Here is a 17,014-nt window from a genome sequence, read left to right on the forward strand (position 1 = left end):
AGCCAGTAAACTCCACAGACTCTCGGCGTTTCGTCTCCTGTAATGAGCCAACACGGGGGTCAAAGAAATAAAAGAAGTGTTTTTCAGACAAACAGCGCGCGGCTGCCAGGTCTTTCCAGCTCCGACTGGCACGAGCAGAACCCCCAGAGCACTCGTGAACGTGGGCTTAATAAGAATTATTAATTATAGAGGTTGTAAACGTGCTGTACACAACGGCAGTCGCGGCGCACAGGCAAAGCTGCTGCGTGCGGTAATGTTCGGTTCGTGGTCGATGTGCACGCTCCTTATTTGTACGGCAACGGTAACGCAAAACGACGAGCCTGTAGAGTCACTTCCTCTTTGCTTCGTCTGTATTTTGTATTTTCTTTTTAAGTTATACAACAAATCCTCTTCCATCCATTAGAGGAAATCGTTTGCCTGACCAGCTGTTCCCAACACATTTTAGCAAACTACTTATAAAAACCGTGTGGGTCTGGGGCTCGACCGCTGCGTTTCAATTTCTAGGGCGGAGTTTTGAGAGCAGAGACAGAACCAATCACATAAACACAGAAGTGACACGCTTAACCGGATGTTACGTAAACCACGTCAACAAGGCGTGTTCCGCGTTATCCGTCCCCGAACGCAGAAAATGTCTCCTGAATCGCGATGATGCCCTTCGTATAACCGCATCTAACGAACGTTCATCACGGTGAGTAGAGCGGATCACTGGTCACGAGCCGGGTCACGGGCCGGGTCACGGGCCGGGTCACGGGCCGGGTCACGGGCCGGGTCACGAGCCGGGTCACGAGCCGGGTCACGAGCCGGGTCACGAGCCGGGTCCGCCATCTTGAATGTTTTGGAACGGGGGTGGAAAGAGCTACTTCCGAATCTGTCTATCACGTATATCAGTGTGATGCGTTAAAACCTCCGACTGGGATTGGTCGGTAAATGGATGACCGACGACTTCATTGGCTCTGACTCCGGTTCCAGACCCTTACGCATTCGAACAGAATGTGGGCGGGGCTGGCGGGTCAGGCAAGGATATCATTGATCATTTGGAAAGACGGTAAATCAGTTCTTACTGTGATCAGACTGTTTACATGGTGCGTCGTGTAACGTTTCTAATGGAGATTCTTGACACATCCTTGTTACCATGGAGATGCTATCGCTTTGCCTGGAATGTTCAACAGTGTGATATTTAACTTATCGATCTTGCGTTTATGATCATTCATTTATTACAGGTGTTTTTTTATGGCTTACAAAACGCCTTCCCCGCAGATCTGACCCGTGACTGGGCCTGGGGGCGTCGCCTGCTTGTCTCCATGGAGATAAGGGTCGATGTGCAACTCCGGAACATCCCGGCAAAGCAACAACAACATCGTCTGCCGGAAAAGTTACATGGCGCACCTTTAACACGTCAACGTCGATATAAAGAATTGCAAAGTGATTGGATAATAATAAGTAAGTAATAAGTAAACAAAAACAAATACATAAATATAATAGTAATAATGCTAAATTCATAAGTCTAAAGTTGATAATTTGCTGACAATAAAAGCCAAAAGCGTCCGGTTGAAATATTGTGATCTTGTATCGTCACAATAAATAAAATTATACACTTTGTTACTTGAATTAATTGTTTTGTCATTAAAAAAACTACATAGACCATGATCCTTTGCTCAATTTCAATGCAGAAAACATGATTTAACTTTTACCACTTTTACATTTTTCTAGGAATATTACAATAATTATTTGCAATAAATATCGCACCGCAAAAGACAGTATTGGACATAGGTATGTCAGTATTGCACATGGGTATGTCAGTATTGCACATGGGTATGTCAGTATTGCACATGGGTATGTCAGTATTGCACATGGTATGACAGTATTGCACATGGGTATGACAGTATTGCACATGGTATGACAGTAGTGCACATGGGTATGACAGTATTGCACATGGGTATGACCGTATTGCACATGGGCATGTCAGTATTGCACATGGGTGTGACAGTATTGCAAATGGGTATGACCGTATTGCACATGGGCATGTCAGTATTACACATGGGTGTGACAGTATTGCACATGGGTATGACAGTATTGCACATGGGTATGTCAGTATTGCACATGGGTATGACAGTATTGCACATGGGTGTGACAGTATTGCACATGGTATGACAGTAGTGCACATGGGTATGACAGTATTGCACATGGGTATGACAGTATTGCACATGGACATGTCAGTCTTGCACATGGGTGTGACAGTATTGCACATGGGTATGACCGTATTGCACATGGGCATGTCAGTATTGCACATGGGTGTGACAGTATTGCACATGGGTATGACAGTATTGCACATGGGTATGACAGTATTGCACATGGGTATGACAGTATTGCACATGGTATGACAGTAGTGCACATGGGTATGACAGTATTGCACATGGGCATGACAGTATTGCACATGGGCATGTCAGTATTGCACATGGGTATGACCGTATTGCACATGAGTATGACCGTATTGCACATGGGCATGTCAGTATTGCACATGGGTGTGACAGTATTGCACATGGGCATGACAGTATTGCACATGGGTATGTCAGTATTGCACATGGGTATGACAGTATTGCACATGGGTGTGACAGTATTGCACATGTGTATGACAGTATTGCACATGGGTATGACAGTATTGCACATGGGCATGTCAGTATTGCACATGGGTATGACCGTATTGCACATGGGTATGATCGTATTGCACATGGGCATGTCAGTATTGCACATGGGTGTGACAGTATTGCACATGGGCATGTCAGTATTGCACATGGGTGTGACAGTATTGCACATGGGTATGACTGTATTGCACATGGGTATGTCAGTATTGCACATGGGTATGACAGTATTGCACATGGGTGTGACAGTATTGCACATGGTATGACAGTAGTGCACATGGGTATGACAGTATTGCACATGGGTATGACAGTATTGCACATGGACATGTCAGTATTGCACATGGGTATGACCGTATTGCACATGGGCATGTCAGTATTACACATGGGTGTGACAGTATTGCACATGGGTATGACCGTATTGCACATGGGCATGTCAGTATTGCACATGGATGTGACAGTATTGCACATGGGTATGACAGTATTGCACATGGGTATGTCAGTATTGCACATGGGTATGACAGTATTGCACATGGGTGTGACAGTATTGCACATGGTATGACAGTATTGCACATGGACATGTCAGTCTTGCACATGGGTGTGACAGTATTGCACATGGGTATGACCGTATTGCACATAGGCATGTCAGTATTGCACATGGGTGTGACAGTATTGCACATGGGTATGACAGTATTGCACATGGGTATGACAGTATTGCACATGGGTATGACAGTATTGCACATGGTATGACAGTAGTGCACATGGGTATGACAGTATTGCAGATGGGTATGACAGTATTGCACATGGGCATGTCAGTATTGCACATGGGTATGACCGTATTGCACATGGGTATGACCGTATTGCACATGGGCATGTCAGTATTGCACATGGGTATGACCGTATTGCACATGGGCATGTCAGTATTGCACATGGGTATGACCGTATTGCACATGGGTATGATCGTATTGCACATGGGCATGTCAGTATTGCACATGGGTGTGACAGTATTGCACATGGGTATGACAGTATTGCACATGGGTATGACAGTATTGCACATGGGTATGACAATTATGCACATGGGTATGACAGTATTGTACATGAGTTTGACAGTATTGCACATGGGTATGACAGTATTGCACATGGGTATGACAGGATTGCACATGGGTATGACAGTATTGCACATGGGTATGACAGTATTGCACATGGTAATGACAATTATGCACATGGGTGTGACAGTATTGCACATGTGTATGACAGTATTGTACATGGGTATGACAGTATTGCACATGGGTATGACAGTATTGTACATGAGTTTGACAGTATTGCACATGGGTATGACAGTATTGCACATAGGTATGACAGTGTGTGTTGAAGAGTGTGACAGCAGCAGAAGGAAAGACTGTGAAACGTCTCCTTCACACAGCGAGGGTGGATCAGTCACTGAAGCTGCTCTCCAGAGAGGACAGTGTCCTGCAGGGGACAGAGTGTCCTGCAGGGGGCGACACTCATGGTCCAGGAACACTGTGATAAAAACGCCTTGAGATTTGCACAACGTCGCATCCGGTTACAAAAAACGCTGAGGTCACAAAGCTCGGGAGTCACACCCGACGAAACGGCGAGGGAAAAACTTGTGTAACGCCACTTTAACGAGGTCAACTTTCTGTCATTTCTTCCCAAACCATTCGCTGACGTTTAGTAAAGCACACACATACACACACAGACACACACCGACACACACACACCGACACAGACACACACACACACACACACACACAGACACACACACACACACACACACACCGACACACACACACCGACACACACACACACACCGACACACACACAGACACACACACACACACACATACACACACACACCGACACACACACACCGACACCGACACACACACAGACACACACACACACAGACACACACACAGACACACACACACATACACAGACACACACACACACACACAGACACACACACAGACACACACACACACACACAGAGACACACACACACACACACAGACACACACACACACACTATTGCCGTTCTCTCTTCATCAATAACACAACATGGATCAGGTCTCGCAGCTTGAACATGACATGAGCATTGTCCCGATAATGCTCAGCAGACCGTTGACATCATGACATGAGCATTGTCCCGATAATGCTCAGCAGACCATTGACATCATGACACGAGCATTGCCCCAATAATGCTCAGCAGACCGTGGACATCACGACATGAGCATTGTCCCGATAATGCTCAGCAGACCGTGGACATCATGACATGAGCATTGTCCCGATAATGCTCAGCAGACCGTGGACATCATGACATGAGCATTGTCCCAATAATTCTCAGCAGACCGTGGACATCATGACATGAGCATTGTCCCAATAATGCTCAGCAGACCGTGGACATCATGACATGAGCATTGTCCCAATAATGCTCAGCAGACCGTGGACATCATGACATGAGCATTGTCCCAATAATGCTCAGCAGACCGTGGACATCATGACATGAGCATTGTCCCGATAATGCTCAGCAGACCGTGGACATCATGACTGCCATGTGTCCACTCGTTAAAGCTCAGCGCCCTCCACAGCTCGTTGGGTTCCTGGAGTCCAGCTCAGACCTTTTGGATCTGGCCCGTTCTGTTCCGCCGCTTGTTTTATGATATACCAGCTTTTCATGGAGACTATTCGGAGCATGTGGTTCAATACAATGTTTGAACCTATTTTCCAAAAGGCGGCGGTTCTCAAACCGAAAGGGTTCGTTTGGCGGAGCTGTGGTTGGCAATCAAAGCCCGTATTTCCACTTGAATTTGATATTTTAAAAGATCTCGTCGGCTCTGGTCCAAGTTTGACCTTGATTCAAACTTCATCTGGAGCGGGCTGGGAAGATGCTCGGTTCTAGTCCTGTTTTTGGACCTGATCAAATCCAAATTTAGAGCTCAAAACCAGATTGAACCCTGGTTTCGCCGAATCAACATATCGTGTTTGTGGTTTTCCTTATCTTTAATCAATTCTATATCGCTGTTTCTTCATACTATGGTTGTGGGTTTGTTTGAGTAATTTCATTAATTACTCAAACAAACCAATGGTGTCTTAGTCATGTCATGCATCGCTCAAGACAGTTTTTGACTTGCTATCTCTATCTTTCTAGTCGTTTTACTTTTTTTTTATCAGGATTATAAGGCTCTATACGGACCACAGCAGAGAAGAGAATGGATGGAGTGAGTGAGCTGGAGTTTGAGGAGTGACTGGACAGTTTAATTTGCCTTTTCACTTACAAACACGCCGTTCGTGCTTCTTGGTGCACGGGGCGGCAAGATGAATCGCAACCGAATCGAAATCGCAACGTGAACGGACTGCTGCGGTGTCGATCCGTACAAATATGTTCTGATACATAGTTTGTCAGTTCATATCGCGGTCGTTTTGTCAGTTCTCGGAATCCTATAATTATGTGAATACATCACAAATCTAATCACGAACGCAATACTTTTCCCCCAAATCGTGCAGCTCTAGCAATATGTGTTTGCGTCTTTAGTCGACTACAGCCCCACGTCTTCTTTCAAAACCCAGAGCTCTAGACTGTATTACAAGGCCAAAAAGATGCCTAAAGTGACTTCACGTGTTCTGAATACAATGAGGCGGAGATATGACGCTAATGCCCCGTGTGCGGCCCGTTCTCGCTGCAGTTAAAATGACCTCCCACCGTCAGTGTTTACATTCTGCACATGTCAAACTCGGACACATCACAGACACGATCAGGCTCGGAGCCAGGGATTGTGGGAGAAAGACGCAGGTATGTGTTTGGTGTGAACGGCTTTTCCCTCGTCCATCTGAAGGACCTCTGTGAAAATGAACCCATAACAAAGACTTTTCACACTTTTTTCCACTTTTTTCACACTTTTTTAAACACTTTTTTCACACTTAAAAAAAGAAATTGACACTTTTTTCACACTTTTTCACACTTTTTTAAACACTTTTTTCACACTTAAAAAAAAACTGAACACTATTTTCCCACTTTTTCCAACACTTTTTCCAACACTTTTTGTATACTTTTTTCACACTTTTTAAAACACTTTTTTCACTTTTCAAAACACTATTTTCACACTTTTTCCAAAAAATTTTGTATACTTTTTTCACACTTTTTAAAACACTTTTTTCACACTTTTTAAAACACTTTTTTCCGGCTCAAAGAAGATGTTATTGCTTTGCCTAGAGTGTTCCACAGTATGGCATTAAATGAATCAAGCCCGATGAAGATATGGTCGAGTCACAGGTCAGATTTGTGTGAGAATTCAGTGTATTTTTGAGCGATAAAACACCTGTCACGAGAAATTACAATCATTTCAAGTCATGTCTTACTTACATATGACAAAGGTTTATCCATAAATATGGAAATAATGACTGAACTGGATGAAACCACTCCAAACCAGGTCTTTGCCAGGACTAAACCTTACAGGGACGTAACTATAACATTGTGTTATTGCATCACCAAAAAGTCTCACAATGATATAGTGGGCTGTCCCAACATACAGAACAGCTAAAAAAAACAGAGGGAACTACATCGACCATGATCCTTTGCTCCACAGACAAAATGAAGAAATAACTGTTTTTAAAAGTACTTCATAACGGTAGAGCGCATTCGGGCCAAGCCACAAGTCCTTTTTTCTCATTCGTACCAGGAATAGATATAACATTTGATCAAGATTTTTAGGCAACTAATTATTTGATTGGTATTTTTTAAGGATTTATATGGACCACAGCATGCAGAGAACAGGAGGACAAGCAGTGGCACTGGCAATTTTCCGGTGTTATTTGCACAAAACGAATCCTTTACCAGGGAGATCAGCTCTGTCTTTGGTCTCACATGTCGGAGCAAAATGCCAGGTATGTTACGGATTTTTATTTTTTTGCTTTTTAGTGGGACAAACAAACAATGACAATAGCAACATAAAAAATATACCCAAAAAAGGAAGAAGAGAAGAAGAAAAAAATGTATAAACTTTTAAAAAAAAACTATTGTGTAGTTTCACTGTCAGATTGCAGATTTGTTGACCTGGTTTATGGTTCATATCTCTCTAAGTACTGGGCCTATCCACATGAAACAAAACCAGCGCAAAGTTTCTTTCAGTATGAATAAACAAAGACTGTTTTTTGTGTGTGTGTTTTTTTTTTTACAAAACGCCTCAGACAGTGACGCAGTTATGCAATTCCAAAGACATGATTATTGTTCATTGAAAGGACATTCCATTCAAAACAACACAGAGCCTTCTTAACAGGCCCTCGCCCGCCATCTGATGTCATCACATCATCGACTTCTAGAACGCTCGGAGGGAGAGTACCTTCAAAACAGCGTTCACCAGCAAGAGTGAGTGAAGCTAAGATAAGATAAGAAGAGCATTATTTGTCCCACAAAGGGGAAATTCCTGTACTCTCTTATACAGTCTTATAAAAAACCTCTTGTTCACTTAAAATAAAACTCTTATTTACAGCTGTTATATGGACAGAAAATATTGCACCAGGATGATTGACTTTATGTCACAGTATTGCACATGATAAGTCAGTATTTCACATGGTTATGACAGTATTGCACATGATTAAGTCAGTATTTCACATGATTATGACAGTATTTCACATGGTTATGACAGTATTGCACATGGTTATGACAGTATTGCACATGATTATGACAGTATTGCACATGGTTATGACAGTATTGCACATGGTTATGACAGTATTGCACATGATTATGACAGTATTGCACATGGTTATGACAGTATTGCACATGATTATGTCAGTATTGCACATGATTAAGTCAGTATTTCACATGGTTATGACACTATTGCACATGATTATGACAGTATTGCACATGATTATGACAGTATTGCACATGATTATGACAGTATCACACATGATTATGACAGTATTGCACATGGTTATGTCAGTATTGCACATGATTAAGTCAGTATTTCACATGGTTATGACAGTATTGCACATGATTATGACAGTATTGCACATGATTATGACAGTATTGCACATGATTATGACAGTATTGCACATGATTATGACAGTATCACACATGATTATGACAGTATCGCACATGGTTATGACAGTATTGCACATGATTATGACAGTATTGCACATGGTTATGACAGTATTGCACATGATTATGTCAGTATTGCACATGATTAAGTCAGTATTTCACATGGTTATGACAGTATTGCACATGATTATGACAGTATTGCACATGATTATGACAGTATTGCACATGATTATGACAGTATTGCACATGATTATGACAGTATCACACATGATTATGACAGTATCGCACATGGTTATGACAGTATCACACATGATTATGACAGTATTGCACATGATTATGACAGTATTGCACATGATTATGACAGTATTGCACATGATTATGACAGTATTGCACATGACTATAACAGTGTTTGTTGTAGAGTCTGACAGCAGCAGAAGGGAAGGAGCTAAATGCAGCTGTAGATTTGCTTCTGAGGGGGGAACAATGGTGGGACATGGTTAAAAGCTCAGAAAAGCACATTTGGCATAGAATGTGTCAAAAGTTTATGCCAAAGCTGACGGGCGCCACCTTCAAGTCAACCGAGTTTCAGTCGACACAGATTTACATACAGCGTTGACGGACTTGAGCCTTTTACCCGATGCGGTGGTTCTGCTGCAGCTGCTGAGGAGCTCTCACGGTTTGGCACAGAGCACCGCTCCGTGTGGCCTTAAATAAATCCAGGATCCCGATGTGGACACGCCGCTTCACGCCGGCCTGACGCTGCAGATGTACGGGCGACCGTTTCATTGCCGGAGAGTCGGAACGTTTTCATCCGTCACTCTTTTGAGTTATTGCGTGTGTGAACGTGGACGGCCCGTTATCTAAAATGGGTCGTCAGCGGTCGGGCTTTCCACTGCATTCGCAAAGAGGCTCGTCCAAACCGAGGTGGGAGGAATACTCTACGTTAGCCTTAAAAAGGAGAGCGCTTGGAAACCGTTTGGCCGCAGTCGCTCGTCGCTCAGACCGCAGTGAAGGAGAGGAGTCAGAGGTTGCCAGATTTGCTCGGCACTTTCCAGTACTTCGGAAAAGCCCAAGAATCTATTTAATAAGTGTGTGGGAAGGGGTTGACATTTGAGTTTTTCCCTGCTTATCCCCCCCTCTCAACTACTGTCATTTTAGATGATTCATGTCTGTTATATCAAAGATGACGGGGCAAGTTTCCTCTTTCCTGATCAGCTTTTAAAACTTAACTTAACATTTTGAAGTTGTTGTAATTAATATATTATAAATATGTCTCAATCTCGCAGAGCCTTTGATTCAAAACATAACATTAAAATATGCTTTACATTTGAATAATTCATGAAATACCATTGCAATTTTAAGTTTGATGAGAGACAAACAGCCTGTTTTTTTACCACAGAAGGAATAATTAGCTTATTTATGCATTAAGAATGTGTTCTCTTTAGCCTCAAATGCATTTGAAATGATGGAGTGAGAAGTGTTCAAAAGAAAATGATCTAAAGAACTTCAGAAGAAGAAAGAACTTTCACTCAGTGGGGTGGGGAAGCCAGAAACTGTACTATTTGTATACTAACACTAATAATATGCATTACTTCATAATAATAAAGTACAAAGTAGTAGTTCAAGAAATTACTTGAGTAAAAGTAAAAAAAAATATTGAGGAAAACTACTCAAATAAGAGTAATTGCCTTGACGTAGCATCTTCTGTAATTGGAAGCAGAAAACATCAAATAAAGCACAAAATCTGCTGTTTAGAAACACAAACGTTCAACTAATGTAATATTGCCAACATAAAGCTTTTGTCACTTTTAGACATGAGTGACAGAAAGGTTTATTAAAGTAAGAGCAGTTACTTCAAACGATGTATTACTCAATGGAAGTAAAAGTTTGCGCAAGAAAAGTACTTGAAAAACGTACTTAAATGCATATGACAGGTTCGCTTGGTGAGTTAGTCCATGTGGTAAATATTTATCACAGTTTTACATCAGTCAAGCGGCAGTTTGTGAGAAAAAAGTCAAAAATAAAAAAGGTCTAAAACAGAATCCCTCTGTGATGTCATCAACGAGCGAAATTACATCCAAATTGAGTCAATTTACACGCAACCGACACGTTTGAATGACAATCTGAACAATAATTGAACAAAACAAATGTTTCCTAGTGTGTCGTTATGTGTCAAATCATAACTGATGTGTAATATTATACGGATGTTGTCCTTTGTTTGCAATAAAATAGTAAAATCTTTAATATAATCCTGGTCACTACGTTTTAGTGAAATATTTAGTTTAAACTGTCACATGCACTTTGAGTAATTGTAACTGTGAAATACCCACCTCTGCTCCTAGATGCACAGATTGTTTGTTTGTTTGTTTGTTTGTTTGTTTGTTCATATCACATGTCACAGTCTCAGACCCAGGATTCGTTTCTTAGCGGTCTTTTTGTGTGTTTCCGTTTGGTAGCATTTGCTCTGCCTCCAGAATAAATTGACACGCAGCCTTTTCACTGCCAATCACGCCGTGGCTAAACGATCCATCCGTCTGAAAAGCGATGCCGCGATTTTTCGTCTCACGAGGCAGCGAAAGCGTTATAGACACGCGAGGGCCGGCGGAAAAGTCACTGTGACTCACCGCGTGCAGGCCTCATTTATGAAGACGCAAAACGAATGGAATAATTTAATAAAATGCACTGAAACGTCACTAGACTCTTACCTCAGCTTGAATTGATCTTAAAATGAAATACAAGTGCAGACAGTTAGATTTTCTTTTTTAAGTGCCTCATTTTTACGTGAGGACAGCTTTCAACACCATGTCGATATGGTATTTGTCCATCCCCATTTTGTCTTTTTAAGAAAAGGTACCAAAAGCCATGAATAAATATAATACTTTTCTCTTTCTCTCTGATCCAGTTAGTGTCTCTCAAAGATGTGGCTTTCTGTGCACAACCAGATCTAAATTTGGTCTAAGACGGGACTATTTGTGGTGTAAATTAGATCTAAACCCGGTCTTAAACAGAAATACACCATTGCCACAGTAGTTTAAGAACAAAAATGTGAATAAAATGCACCCTAAATGAAGTAAACACCAGCACAGAAGAGGTAGCACTGGTGAAGAGGAGCAACACCAGTGGTACCACAGTTTGAGCAACACTGTCCTACGTCGTTTCACATTTCTGTCACTGTCAACCAATGAATAATGACAAATAAAGAATAGATTTTTAAAACCAGACGCGTTGATGTGGAGTGGTTCACAGTAGAAAAGGTGATCATCTGGACACCGTTTTTGAAATCAAGAGAATCACTTTTGGAAGTCGAAACATCTTGTCGAGTGTCCAGATGACTACACCTTTGGAACCGTTTCTGTTGTCAAAAAAAAAGGAACGCTGTGGAACAACTGGACGAGCGGCTGGGTCACCGCGGGGACACGATCATCACACGACGCTGACGCAGACGCAGCGGCGCCGTGAGCTCCGTACCTGCAGATGCTGAGCGCGAGCTGTTTGCTGCAGTTCTTGATCCGGTTTTGCGCCTCCATGTGCGTCATGGTCTCGGTGCTGTCCCCGTTGATGGCCAAGATGGTGTCGCCGGCGCAGAGGTCTCCCAGGGCCGCTTTACCGCCCGCTGTCACCTACAGAGATCAGAAGAGAGGATCGCGTTGAAAACAACAAACGTGAGAAGTGCGCGCGATTTCAACAAAAGCGGGTTCTTTTGATAGTGACAAACGGCCTGAGGTGGGGCTCTAGGTTCACCTTTGCCACGGCGCCAGACAATGGCGTGAGGAGTTCAGAGGTCACTGTGTGCAGAGGCTAACGACGGGGGTTTAGAAGGGATGTTTTGACTGGCTTGATTCAACTGTCCGTTTGACATGAGTTAATAAAACAAGCCGCGTCACAGTCATGCAAGAAAGACCGAGTAGAAAAGGCAATTGCGATGAGATAATCCAGTCTGTCGTTCATTCTTTCCTTCTAAAAACGAGCCTTTTGTCGGAAAGGATTCAAACATTGTCCTGTTTTGTATTTTGTAGCATCGCCCAACAGCTTTGAAATAAAACATATACACAATTTTGCCGACTGCAATAAAGTCAAATCTGTTTTTCTTCCAGTACAGATTGTAAAAGCATCTATGCAGGTGAAAATGAGACCACAGCGCTTTCTCTGTATATAGAGCTTTTCATTCTACGAGAGGCAGGAAGTGTGCCGTTAGCATGCTAATGTTTGTTAGCTTAACCCGGGACGGCAAAACTCACCGTGATGAATAGTTAGGATACTGGGAATGCATTAGGTAAGTGAGAGATACATTCGTACTGATATAAAGAGTTTAAAATCAACTAGTTTTTCGCATTCAAACACAATAAAAATCAGGTACGGCCCTTTTAATCACGTTTACATGTTCATTTTTTGGACAGAAATGATTCCCACCGTCGTAGCATATCTACATTTCTGTTAGACTCGACAATATCATGCCGTGAAATGAATACGGTGATAATATCGTACCATGAGATTTGCACATCGTTACGTCCCAAGAGGAAATATTCTGAATTTGAGGGACGTACCGTATTTTCCGGAAACACATTGGTAACCACAAGAGGGCGCTCTGAGCTCTAAGCGACGCAGAAGAAGAATCTGCACTTCCTCTTCCTCTGGAGTTTGTGGAGTTGTTTAGAAGTGACACAGAGGAAGAAGAATTCAGTGGATTTAGTGATTTGGGGTAAAACTGATGCTTTGCTAAACATGTTAGCATGTTCTTTATGCTATAGTTATCTGAATAACTGTTCATATGTTACGTTAACATACCAGACACTTACCACAGTTCTGTCTGTGCCTCATGTAGCTGAAGGTGTTAGCGTTAGCATACGTCATGTAGCTGAAGGTGTTAGTGTTAGCATACGTCATGTAGCTGAAGGTGTTAGCGTTAGCATACGTCGTTAGCATACGTCATGTAGCTGAAGGTGTTAACGTTAGCATACGTCATGTAGCTGAAGGTGTTAGCGTTAGCATACGTCATGTAGCTGAAGGTGTTAGCGTTAGCATTCGTCATGTAGCTGAAGGTGTTAGCGTTAGTATACGTCATGTAGCTGAAGGTGTTAGCGTTAGCATACGTCATGTAAGATAAGATAAGATAAGATAAGATAATCCTTTATTGTCCCACATGGGGAAATTTCATTGGTGCAACGCAGGTAGATACAGAGGTAGATACAGAAGAACAGATCACTTATAGGAAGTCTGAAAAACACTTTCAGTAGAAGATCTCCTATAAATAAATAAAAACTCCCATAGACAAATAAATACATAAATACCATTGCATGTGATCCCGACAGTAATTGCACATGAATATGCGTCACGACAGCACATAGATTGCACATGAATTCCAACAGCAATTGCACATATGACAGAATTGCACATCAGTATTAGGTTAGGTCAGTATTGCGACGGGATAACGTGACGATCTCCGGGTAAGACGACTGTTCTCCTCAGTTTCATGAGTTCCTCCTTTGTGTAAACGCGGTACGGCGCCGGCCGGGGGGCGGGGCCGGAGCCGGGGGACTCAGAGCCAAAACACATCGCAACGACACGACGAAAACACTCAATCCAGCCGAATAAAGTCAAAAACAGTTGAGTTAAAAAACTATTCCAGCGCGTGTCCCTATCGTACAGTAAAATAGAAAAAATATACTAACTATATTTACAAAGTATAGGAGATAAAGCACAATAAGTGTGAGAAAGAAGAGAGAGCGTTTACACCGGGCTGCCAGCTGTACCAGCGCCTTATGACGTATGTAGCTGAAGGTGTTAGCGTTAGCATATGTCATGTAGCTGACGGTGTTAGCGTTAGCATACGTACACCTATTCACCATGTTCTCTCATTATTTTAAACTGCATTTACAGATGAAATGTCTGTTCTTGGTCTTGGATTTTATCAAATACATTTTCCCCAAAACATATATACTTTTTACTTCTCTATTATGCATTTTTTGGCTGGTGCAACTTTTACCCCAGAGCGACTTATAGTCCAGAAAACATGGTAACTACAAATAAGAGACTGTGATTTAAACGCCCCAAACTTTCGATAGTCACCTTATGTAGAGTCTGCTTCCATTCCATTATGATCATAAAATAAATGAATCGAATGCTACGTGGGTCTCCTGCAATAACCTCCTACAATCCACTTCAGGTCAACCTTGAATCTCCCTTTGTGTAACATGTATAGATTAAACATCTGCGCAGTATATCCCCGTTTCTCCTCCTCCAGCTTGTAAAACATGCACTTAAAGGATTTCCTGTCAGCGTTTGGACAGAGAGCAGGTTTCTCTGGCTAAACGCTGCATGGTCATTTAAGCCCAGTGGGTAACTTTCTCCTTCAAAAAGCATTACTAACACGTGATAACAATTTCCTCCATTACATACATATCCTGGCTTGAATATCTGCTCATAGAGTGTTAGACAAGTGAACCAGTCCCAGCAGGAGTCATCCACATATGGTCACAAGATGGTGAAAATTGGAAAATATTAAACATTTGGTTGGATTGGCTTTATTGCAGTCACGACCAGTTCATTCATGTTGGTTTGGGAAGAGTTTTCTGCTCACACACATGACAAGATTTCCACAGCTGTGAGGTATTGATGTTTTTGGACCGAATGTTGATATAGTCATATTTATACTATTACGATGGGTTTCCCGCTTACTGTGATGTCAGATTCGTCATCATCGAGGACTTTTTTGCTATCTCCAGTGTAATAGTACCATATATTATTCTACCAAGATGAATAAAGTTTCATTAGATGTGTTTTTGCATTTGATTGTTTTTAATCTAATCTGTAAATCGAACACAAACTCTCCGAGACACCCAAGAGGAGAGATTTCTAAACGCTAATATTATAAGGAATGTTTTTTTTTTTCCTGAACACAATTTGAATCAACAATCTTGCACGCATTTGAAAAAAAATGTTAATCAATGTCGCAGTTTAAATGTCGCCCTCTTTCGTACGTAACCCTGCACATATCGGGAGGGGAACTTTTGGGGGCCGCACCATTTTAGTGCCCCCCAGGCTCACAATGAAGACAGCCCGGTCATCATCTTCTCCACCAACATCAGACTGAAACACTAAGAAGGCAGAAAAGTAATCCCAGAAGCAGACAACACATAGCCTCAAGAGCAGAGAACAAACATGTACATTTTGAATTGCTATAATCCCTGTAGGAGCCACAATTTGGCGCTGAGGACGTTAACCCACTACCGGTAATATTGCTTTTTGAAATTGTATTTAATTTATTATTATTTTTATTTTATTTATTTTATTTATTTTATTTATTTTATTTATTTTATTTATTTTATTTATTTTATTTATTTTATTTATTTTATTTATTTTATTTTATTTTATTTTATTTTATTTTATTTATTTTATTTATTTTATTTATTTTATTTATTTTATTTATTTTAATTATTTTAATTATTTTAATTATTTATTTATTTTATTTATTTTATTTATTTTATTTATTTTATTTATTTTATTTATTTTATTTATTTTATTTATTTCATTTTATTCATTTTATTCATTTTATTCATTTTATTCATTTATTTTATTTATTTATCTTATCTATCTTATTTAATTTATCATTATTTTGTATTTTTTTATTTATTCATTTAATTAATTTAATTTGTTTAACTCATTCAATTTATTTTATGTATTTATTTAACAGGAACCATACAATCTACATAGTTCCCGTTCCTGGTTTGGCTTTTTCTAAATGGCCTTTCATCTCCAGAGCTACAGCACATTTCTATGGAGTTGTGAACATTTTAACAAAGCAACTTCCAAGATGCGCATAAACTCAATGCCCGCTTTGACTGTAAAACTGTATTATTAATGTCATTTTCGCTTTTAAATCTTTCCACGGACAACAGTATTTACGCTGATTTATCTCGGTGGACGAGCACTCGGCGCCTGACAGCGTGACCTCGCCGTAGTTTGTAACGCTTATCACTTTGACAAGCGCTTATTATTAGTTCAGTTTGAGATGTTAAAAGCTCCAGGCCCAAGTACAACGTGTCAATATTAGTCATCTCCACGTCGAAAGTCCAAGCTCCACCGCTGGGATTCATCATGTTTTCAAAAATCAGTCTTAATTGAACTAAGAAGAGGCCAAAATAGTGACTAACCTGTGCGTTTAAGCCAAATACTAAAATATGGTTGAACTGAAAACTGCACTGAACGAGGACAAGATTCAAATGAGTCCCTAAATGAGGACTAAACCACATTCATTGGGACTAAACTTGAACTAACCCCAGAATTAAACATAAACAAGGCAAGGGCTAAACCCGGACTAAAA

The 17,014-nt window shown here is 41.1% G+C and overlaps 1 protein-coding gene across 2 annotated transcripts in view; it reads right to left on the reverse strand.

Moving 5' to 3' along the window:
* Positions 1 to 17,014, reverse strand: part of pdlim4 (PDZ and LIM domain 4) — an 84,226-nt gene that overhangs the window by 52,970 nt on the left and 14,242 nt on the right. The window contains exon 2 of one of the 2 annotated variants that reach the window (XM_072445673.1): positions 12,139 to 12,314. In XM_072445673.1, the coding sequence (XP_072301774.1) occupies positions 12,139 to 12,314 (176 nt within the window). The remainder of the gene's footprint in view (positions 1 to 12,138; positions 12,315 to 17,014) is intronic. The other variant, XM_072445674.1, reaches the window with a different exon arrangement.

This window comes from Eucyclogobius newberryi, unplaced genomic scaffold (genome assembly GCF_026437365.1).
Source record: "Eucyclogobius newberryi isolate DKJ021-1_F unplaced genomic scaffold, fEucNew1.0.hap1 SCAF_15, whole genome shotgun sequence".
NCBI lineage: Eukaryota > Metazoa > Chordata > Actinopteri > Gobiiformes > Gobiidae > Eucyclogobius > Eucyclogobius newberryi.